This window comes from Oryza sativa, chromosome 4, assembly GCF_034140825.1.
Source record: "Oryza sativa Japonica Group chromosome 4, ASM3414082v1".
In the NCBI taxonomy this organism is placed as follows: Eukaryota; Viridiplantae; Streptophyta; class Magnoliopsida; order Poales; family Poaceae; genus Oryza; species Oryza sativa.
The window spans coordinates 28,914,327-28,923,672 of NC_089038.1; the positions used below are offsets into that span (position 1 = coordinate 28,914,327).

The 9,346-nt window shown below is 46.4% G+C and overlaps 1 protein-coding gene across 4 annotated transcripts; it reads left to right on the top strand.

Annotated features, from left to right (window-relative positions):
* The first annotated feature begins 365 nt into the window (after positions 1–365).
* On the top strand, positions 366–7,700 carry LOC4336689 (protein indeterminate-domain 4, chloroplastic-like). Of its 4 annotated transcripts, none has more exons than XM_066309538.1 (4): positions 366–635; positions 1,217–1,567; positions 2,906–3,308; positions 5,819–7,700. In XM_066309538.1, exons 2-4 carry the CDS (start codon positions 1,339–1,341, stop codon positions 7,026–7,028), a joined length of 1,842 nt encoding a protein of 613 aa, XP_066165635.1. In that variant the 5' UTR covers positions 366–635; positions 1,217–1,338; the 3' UTR covers positions 7,029–7,700. The 4 variants fall into 4 exon arrangements, with proteins under 4 accessions (XP_066165635.1, XP_066165637.1, XP_066165636.1 ...); XM_066309540.1 differs by having other exon boundaries at positions 2,909–3,308; XM_066309539.1 differs by lacking the exon at positions 366–635 and adding an exon at positions 915–1,060.
* Positions 7,701–9,346: the final 1,646 nt, after the last annotated feature.

Below are 9,346 nucleotides of genomic sequence, written 5' to 3' on the forward strand. Positions count from 1 at the left end.
CCCAACCTGCAAAGGCATTAGCATAGACACACACGAAACGCACGCACGTAAATACACGCTCTCCATCGCACAAAAAAGGCATAAATAAACCTCCAAATAAAACCGAAAAAACAAACCCATGGGAGGAAGAAAAGCTCGCGCATGTGTGCGTACGCGTGTGAGGGATGGTGAGAGGGGTGAGGGTGAGCCCCACGCAGGCGCGCGGTGGACCCCATCGCTCAGACGCTTCACGACACCGGCGCTGCGTGAGCTTGCCCCCCGCTCCCATCACCAGCAAGCATCCCCCATCTCTCTCCCTTGCTCCTCTACCTCTCCTCTCCTCTGAGTTGTATATAAAAACAGGCCTTCTTTTATATATTTTCCCTGGTGTGTGCATAGGCCTTGGAAAGAGGACAGAGAAAAATCTCATAAAATATTTTTAGGGAGAGAGGGGGGCCATATAAGAGTGTGGAAGGAAAGGAGCAGGAGAAGAGAGAGAGAGAGAAAGAAAAGTATGACAAGGAAATGAAAGAAATGAGACAACAACCTTGTTAGCCTTCCTCTTCCATCCTCTCCTCTCCACTTCTTGTTCTATCTTCTTCTTGGAGAGCTAGCAGGAGGAGCAAAGCAGTAGGGGAGAGAGAAGAGAGAGTGAGGTTGTTGTTGCATCTATATGTTTTTTGGTTTGTGAATTTTTTAATATCTCTCTGTGTGTGTTTGTGTCATATATGAGTTTGTGGGTGTGGGTGTTTGCGAGCTTTTGTTCGTATGCTTTTTTACTTGTTTTGAGTGCAACTGTTTGTTTGGATTTCCCTGTCCACTTTGTTCTTTTGTTAATCTGCGGAAGAGTCCTAGAGCGGCCGAGGCCTTGGAGTTTTTCTCGGCTTCTTGTCGATTTGTTTGTTGTTTCAGATCAATTCATTCCAAGTGAATACATATGAGATAGGTATAGCCAGCCATTACTCCTCAGGGATTTTTTTGGGGGCGTCTCCTTCCGCTCTTTCCCTTTGGTTCTTTTCGTCCTACCTCCTTAATTTGTCATCTCGGGGGAGCAGAAATCTTTCCTGATCTTCCTCCCATGGTTGCTGCTTTCCTGCTTTGCCTTTGCTTGGTTGCTTGTGTTGTGTGCTGTGCTGTGCAGTGGCGATGACTGCTTTGCTGCTGCTGTTCTTAATTGCTGCATGCCATGTCTCACTTGGAAAGTATTTTTTTGCTTTGCTTTGTTTGTTTGTTTCAGCCAGGGGGGAAGAAGGAAGGAAGAAGAAGAACACTGCTGCCAATCCGAGGAACAATCCAACGGGGGCAACAGAAAAGGAAATTTTCTGCTCCTGCGGTTGAGTTGGTAAAATTTGGGAGGTGATGGCATCGAATTCATCGGCTGCAGCTGCGGCGGCGTTCTTCGGGATTAGCAGGGATGGGGACCAGCATGACCAGATTAAGCCGCTGATATCACACCAACAGCACCAGCACCAGCAGCAGCAGCTGGCAGCGTCACTGACCGGCGTGGCAACAGCGGCGCCTACTGCGGCGTCCAGCCAAGGCGCACCGCCGGCGGCGCCACCGGCCAAGAAGAAGAGAAATCTACCAGGCAATCCATCCAACCAACCCAAGTACCCTTTTACGATTTCAGCCATGCATGCATACATATCTGTTCTCCGAGATCTTGTCTCGATTGATTGGAGTCTTATCATTTGTTTTCTGACAGTGAAAGCATCTTATCGATCTCACAGGCGCGCTTGATGATTTTCTTTTTCTCTCTCTATCTAGTCTCTATACTTAATTGTTGCATCTGTTCTTTGGTTTCTTGCTTCCGAAATATCATTCCTCATCAGTGCTGAATTGCCTGTTTCTTTTTTATGTAGACTGAATTTTGTGAACTGGTTCTTTGTCTTTTTGTTTTTTTACCCAGTTCGTACTTCGTCATCTATCTTTTCCTTATTCCATTTCTTCAGTCTGGAATCTGGATCCCTTCCCTACCATGCATCTAGGCGTCTACCAGTTCAATAAAAGCGAATAGACATGAACAACTTGGCTTTCATCAGTTTGCTCCTAGTACTTCATTTAAAGCTCTGTACTGTCACCTGAAAGAAAGAGAATTAATTCAGGTGAAGAATACAGAAAGTACTCCGTCTTTCATGGTTAAACTATTCTTTTTTTTCCCTTGTCAAGGAGTATCGATCTCTTGCGTTTTAGTTAGATCAATCAGTAGTCCCAGAATTCCCAGTTCTTCCATGAGAAGTTTTAAGAGCATGGGCATAGTTCCATATATTTCGCAAGATAAAACAAAATCAGTTCATTTTTCAAGATTCCATGCATGTACATGAGCTGTTATCCTCTTCAGTAGTATAGATCAATATTCTTTTTTCTTCCCCCAATTATGAGAAGCAAATAGGAGCCATGGCACACAATCCATGTCTATTCCCTTGTTCTCTATATCTCTTCAAGCAAAGTTCTTTTTTCCTAAAATCTCATGCAAATATTCCCTTCTCCATGGTCTAGTTTGTCTCTACCTCTCAGCCCCACCAACAGAAAGAAAAAAAAACATCTTCCCCAAATTAATCCATCATCAGTACTAGCTCCCACCACCATTAGTTAATCATGCATGCCTAACTTATAAGCAAACAAATCCAATATAGATAATTGTCGTGAGATAATTAAGACCCATACTTGTGATAATATATCCCTTCATCGCGACTACTGTTCGATATGCCTCTTTCCTAATCCACACAAAATGTTGACGACTGCCACTACCTCCATTAACTCCATGCTTGTGTGTAAAATGGATGCATTGTTTAATTTCTTTGCAAAGTGTCACGCACATATACATATATCTGAAGCGAAATGTAATATACACATTGATCATCAAGGAATTAATGAGCTGATTAACTGAACTTTGTGTGTCTTAGTACTGGTTTTTGATTTTCAGCAGACCCGGACGCGGAGGTGATAGCGCTGTCGCCCAAGACGCTGCTGGCGACGAACCGGTTCGTGTGCGAGGTGTGCAACAAGGGATTCCAGCGGGAGCAGAACCTACAGCTGCACCGGCGAGGCCACAACCTGCCGTGGAAGCTGAAGCAGAAGAACCCGGCGCAGGCGCAGCGCCGCCGCGTGTACCTGTGCCCGGAGCCGACGTGCGTCCACCACGACCCGGCCCGCGCCCTCGGCGACCTCACCGGCATCAAGAAGCACTTCTGCCGCAAGCACGGCGAGAAGAAGTGGAAGTGCGACAAGTGCTCCAAGCGCTACGCTGTCCAGTCCGACTGGAAGGCCCACTCCAAGATCTGCGGCACCCGCGAGTACCGCTGCGACTGCGGCACCCTCTTCTCCAGGTACCCGATCTCCCTCTCCTTCATGCTGCACTGCAAATGCTCCATATATATACATTGCCGTCGTCAGTGTGCGTCGCCATATATAGGCTTTCGCATGGCCTCTGATCGATTCATCAGATCACCTGCTTGCTGGATGTGTTCGGTGAGCGGAGTAAAGTAGTAAACAAGGGTGTGGCCGGCTACTGTTGTGTAGTGCGTTTGGTTTGTTTCTTTAGGGTTAGGGTTTTTGTTTGGGCGTGCACAGTGGGTGGCATGGCTGTTAGTTCGTTCGTGCGATCGAGCTAGTGGCCGCGTCTAGCTAAGCCTGAGGAAGGAGGAGGAAGATGCACCGGCGATGGAGAACTGCTCGCACGTGAAATGGCATTCTTATAAAAAACCATTTTTTCTTTTCTTCTCCTCTCTTTTTGTCCTTTGGCATTTGCTCACAAGACCCTCATACTTGGCTTTTCTCTCCCTTGGGAAGCTGGAACCAGCAACTCTTCTTCTCTCTCTCTCTCTCTCTAGCCAAAAGCTTGGTATGTGTAAGCATTCTGTTACACTGTCCTGTGGGCCCGCATTTATCATGGGCCAGCGTGTCAGTAGCAGTCCAGTTGTAAGGAGGAGCGGCAATGCAGGCCGGCTTCCTCTCTCCTGTCTACAGTTTTCTCTTCTCACTCTCTCTCTACTGAATCACTTGGCTGCCATGTAAGCCTAGCTTGTTCTCATGTGAGTTGGCTGGCTAGCTAGATGTGGCAGAACCGTTCTTTGGCCGTGGCAGTGAGCCAGGCTTGGCCAGGGGCCACGCACCTTTTCATGGATACGTTGCAAACGCCCGGCCCTCACATATATCTCATCACTCATCAGGCACCAACTAGGTGTAACTTTTAGGAACTCTTCATTTATTGATGGAATTAAACAGGCGTGTTCAATGCTGGCTAGTGGTCACTCCTACTTCTTCTTTCATGAGTTTGGCAAAAAATTCTCCAATAGGGAGTTGACACATTTAGAATTAGAGTATCAACAGGAGTTGCATTGATGAGCCTTCGTGTTGAGTTTGTTCACTGTTTCTGCAAAAAGGAATCCATTCATGCATGTGTGTGAGTGATTTTGGGTTCCTGAAAAGGGGCACAGGAATTCTAGGCTCATGTAGAGTTTTTTGTTGTTAGTGTATGACCTACTTTAGCATTCTTTTTTCCTAGTAGGAGTAGTAATTGTTTTGTGAAAACTATGGTCATTTCGGACAGGTGAATGAGCTCTACTTTAGCAATCTTTTTCCTAGGAGTAGTAGTTGTTTTGTGAGAACTATGGTAATTTCGGACAGGTGAATGAGCTCGATCATATATAGCATTTCAAGTGGAATTGATGGACCCCTTGCTATATAGGAGTATAATTTTTTTAGGGATCTTTTAATACCTTGCATCTATACCCTCTCATCTTCAGATTCTTATAAAATTTCTGGGTGGGGCGCAACCAAGCACTGGTTTGAACCATTTGTTCAATTTCATATCACAGCTCAATTTTTTTTATGTTCATATGATTTTCAACTGCAATCGTATCAGTCCTCAAGCTTTTTCTTTTTCCTTGTGTGTTGGTTTCTAGGGAAGTGAGCTTACCAGCCCACAAAGTTTTCTGATCTCCTTGGTGTGTGTGTTGGTGTGCATGACAACGTCTGATGTCTATGTCTTCCTGGCTTAAAACAGTTTCCCCTTCCTGGCTTTCTCTTTTGAAGCTTCCTACTAGTGGGAACCTATGAGCGGCACATCACGGCAAGCTAGGATGAGATTTACCTCCTTTTTTACGCTCCCTTTGATTGACATGGGTTTCTGGGATCTTGGGCTAGCTTTTGTGCGTGGGTTGCATACCTCTCTGCATGCATGGATACCTAACACCCTTGACAAAAAGTGGTACTAGTTCGTTCTTCTCCTTTTTGAACAAACAAGTATGAATTGTCAAACCCTATCCTTTACTAGTAGTAGCATCATTAATGATTTCAGGAAGTAATATGACATCTTTTTTTAACTTAGATAATGTGAGTTAATAATTTGACGTGGTGTGGAACATTTTTAATTACCAGTAGCTACAGAAAGGGGGGAATGCATGCACAGCCCTGTAGAAAGTAAAGTTACTGTTCAGGTTCATGAAAACAACAGCTGCAAACACAACATTCAGCGGCACAGGCTCGCAGCACCCAGTTGCAGCAGTGCAGCGCTCACATGCTGACCAGAAAACAATAACTTAACCCGAGATGCCGCTCCTCCTCCTCCTCCTCCTCGGTGTGCGCGCCGCCCATGCACGGCCGTCTCTTGCAAGCTGCGGCTGCAGCTGCTACTGCTAGCACCTCTCACATCAACTTTTTACTGTTCACTTTTACTGCACACTCGAGAGCTCGTTGTCATGCATGGCAATGTCACGGCATGCAGAGGTCGAGTAGAGGGATCACTGGATCAAGTTGCACTCTAACCTAAGATTTTTTTTTTCTTTTTGTTTTGTTTTGCTGAATGCTTGTGTACTCGTGTCCATGGCGCGTGCAGGAGGGACAGCTTCATCACGCACAGGGCGTTCTGCGACGCGCTGGCGCAGGAGAGCTCCAGGCTGCCGCCGACGAGCCTCAGCAGCCTCACCAGCCACCTGTACGGCGCCAGCAACGCCGGGAACATGGCGCTCAGCCTCTCCCAGGTGGGCTCCCACCTCACCACCTCGCTCCAGGACGGCGGCGGCCACCACCACCACCCGTCCCCCGAGCTGCTCCGCCTCGGCGGCGCGGGCGGTGGCGGCGGGGCCGGCGGCGGGAGCAGCATCGCCGCGCGGCTCGACCACCTGCTGTCGCCGTCGGGCGCGTCTGCCTTCCGCCCCCCGCAGCCGGCGTTCTTCCTCAACGCCGCCGCGGCGGCGGCGGCGACTGGGCAGGATTTCGGCGACGACGCTGGCAATGGGCAGCACTCGTTCCTGCAGGCCAAGCCGTTCCATGGCCTCATGCAGCTGCCCGACCTCCAGGGCAATGGCGCCGGGGGCCCCGGCGCGCCGGGACCTAACCTCTTCAACCTCGGCTTCTTCGCCAACAACGGCAACAGCTCGGGGTCTAGCCATGAGCATGCCAGCCAGGGGCTGATGAGCAATGACCAGTTCAGCTGTGGTGCAGGCGGCGGCGGCGGTTCTGACGCGTCGGCGGCGGGGATCTTCGGCGGTAACTTCGTTGGTGGCGACCATGTTTCTCCTGCAGGGCTCTACAACGATCAAGCGGCGATGCTGCCGCAGATGTCGGCGACGGCTCTCCTCCAGAAGGCGGCGCAGATGGGCGCGACGTCGAGCGCGAACGGCCCGGGCTCCATGTTCCGTGGCTTCGTCGGCTCGTCGCCGCACATGCGGCCGGCGGCGCAGCACATGGACCAGAGCGACGCGCACCTCAACGACCTGATGAACTCCCTCGCCGGCGGCGGCGTCAACGCCGCCGCCATGTTCGGCGGCACCAACGGCGGCGGCGTCCCTGGCGCGGGGATGTTTGATCCGAGGCTGTGCGACATCGAGCACGAGGTGAAGTTCAGCCAGGGCGGCGGAGGCGGAGGCGGCGCCGGCGCCGGCACCGGCGACGGGACGCGGGATTTCCTCGGCGTCGGCGGTGGCGGCATCGTCCATGGCATGTCGACGCCGAGAGGAGACCACCACCAGAGCAGCAGCGACATGAGCTCCTTGGAGGCCGAGATGAAGTCCGCATCGTCCTTCAACGGGAGAAGGATGCCATGAATCCACCATGATCAAGTCATCGATCGAGCTTACACAAGCCGTCAAGCTCCGATCGATCGGTAGTAGTACCAAGTGAGAGTCTGAGACTTGAAGCAATGCAACTGCAACTCTGGGGGATTAACGCATGCGCGCATGAATTGGGGAGGAGCAAGCTAAGGTTATAGTATACTCATCATATATAGCCTAATGTCGAGTTAGCAACTAAGTTTGATCGATCGCATGAGCTGGTGTGCAAGCATGCATGGGATAAAAGCTATACTAAGCTAGCTCTTCAAGCATATCATGACCTGGAAAACTTGGGGTTTAGTCAGGAAGAGAGGCGTCCTCTCTGACTAATTAAGTAATTAAGGCTAGTGCGAGTGGACGCGTGTGATGACCCTTGTTGCTCTCGGTGGGGTTGGTGTTAATGCCGTTGCTATTGTTCTTGTTGTTTGTTTTCACCTCCTTGTAGTTGGATCCTTGTTGGGTTAAGTATAGTTCCATAGAGCCAATAAGAATGTTCAATTTGTAGCTAGCTCAATGGGGGAAAGAGAGTGGCTTAATTTCCCCTCGTTCTCTTCCTCTCTTTTTTTTCCCTTTCAATTTCTTGTTTTTATTAATTAATTACTGTTCCTTGTAGCAAAAAAAACCATATATTGCCCTGCAAAGTGCAATTGATCATGTTGGCTCAAATGCATGATTTTTCCAGTTTTTATGATTTTGTTTGAATTAATGGAGTATAATATGCACATATTTTATATAGACAGTATTATTTTTTTAGAAAAAGACAAGGTAATTTATGAACAGCCATGATATATGGTTCTACTTCTGGCTAGATTATACCACCAGCCGAGGAAAGCTAAGTTACCAGATTTTTTTATTAAAAAAATATAGTATATAAGAGTCCAACATATTTTTGTGGGGGTATACACGGATCGATGTGCGAATTAAAATCCGTCCATGCCGGTTATTTGATTGAGTCATCAAATTAATATTGATACCATATCTATACATATATACATATATGTGCATTTACATGTTATAGGAAGTGCTATTCGATTTTTTTTAAGTGATACTTTAGGAAAGGAAGAAATTAAATATGAAGTTTCACAATTCAATTGGTTCTCTCTCTCTATTTCAATAGCAGATATACATACTAGAAATGATTTATTTGTAGTTATTTTTAACTAATATTACGAGGGCAAGAAAATATCTTTTTTAACTGGAGACGCTGGCGTGCTCGCATGATTCCCATTTTCCAACATTTAGCTAACTGCCAGTTTAATTTGTATATGTGAATTTGAATTTTGTTTGTCAAGCAAACAAATAACTACTAGAACAATCACTGCACATTGTCTCATCCATATATGGCAGTTCCAGATTCAATCCATTTCAGATCATTCTATTTTGTAACATTATACCGCCTTTCTCATTTTTCTTCTCAGGAGACACATGCCTACACTGAGAAAGACCACACGACTTGTAGGGTGTGTTAGTTTGTTTCCTAGCTATATATACTTTGCCACCATTTGCACACTTGTATATATTGAGGAGATCAAATTCCTAGCCACACCTTAGCAAGGCTAAAGGAATCTTGCCACACTTTTCTGAGTCAATGACACGTGGGGTTCAGTTTGTTGAAAAAGAAGTTTGCCACATCTATGGCTACAACCAAACAGCTGCCAATATGATTAAACATGTCTAACATTAGGCGTGGCAAATTGTGGCTGGAAACCAAACATCACCGTAATACAACACATTTTTGTGGATGGGCACATTTTTGTTGAACCTCTCTTGGACTTCCTTTCTCGATTCACTTAATCAGTACTTAATCCAAGTGCTCTTGTCTTATGCCAGCAAGCTGATATATAATCTTAACTGGTAATGTAGTAAAGGATGCATGGGTGATTATAAATGATTATATATGTATTTTATTGAAGTAGCATGACAATAAGGTTGATTTGGTTTTATTCTAGACGACTTGAAATAAACATCTTAAATTGAGGAAAAGAAAAAGAATTGATTTTTTATTTATATAAAAGCGCCACGAGGAGCCATTTGAGTGCCTAGAAATTATTGCATAGGTGGATATATATAGGAAAAACAAAGATGTGCATCGTCTGATTGTGGTGGGTCTCGATTACAACAATGTAGATTGATTTGATATAGATGTATAAAAAATAAAATATTGTTTATTATTGAAAATATAAGCAATATATGCATAAAATCAAATGTACTTTCAGTTACACTATAATCTAGCTATGTGTAAAATTACGCGAGAAATTTGGCTAGTTACATATATTCTGTGTTGGATAGCTGAATTATGCATGTAAAATGAG

Bases quoted from the DNA above. Each gene is read 5' to 3' on its own strand.
- LOC4336689 (XM_066309538.1), top strand. From the start codon at position 1,339: ATGGCATCGAATTCATCGGCTGCAGCTGCGGCGGCGTTCTTCGGGATT. The intron at 1,568-2,905 runs GCAATCCATCCA...TTTGATTTTCAG, and splicing joins GAAGAAGAGAAATCTACCAG to CAGACCCGGACGCGGAGGTG. The intron at 3,309-5,818 runs GTACCCGATCTC...TGGCGCGTGCAG, and splicing joins TGCGGCACCCTCTTCTCCAG to GAGGGACAGCTTCATCACGC.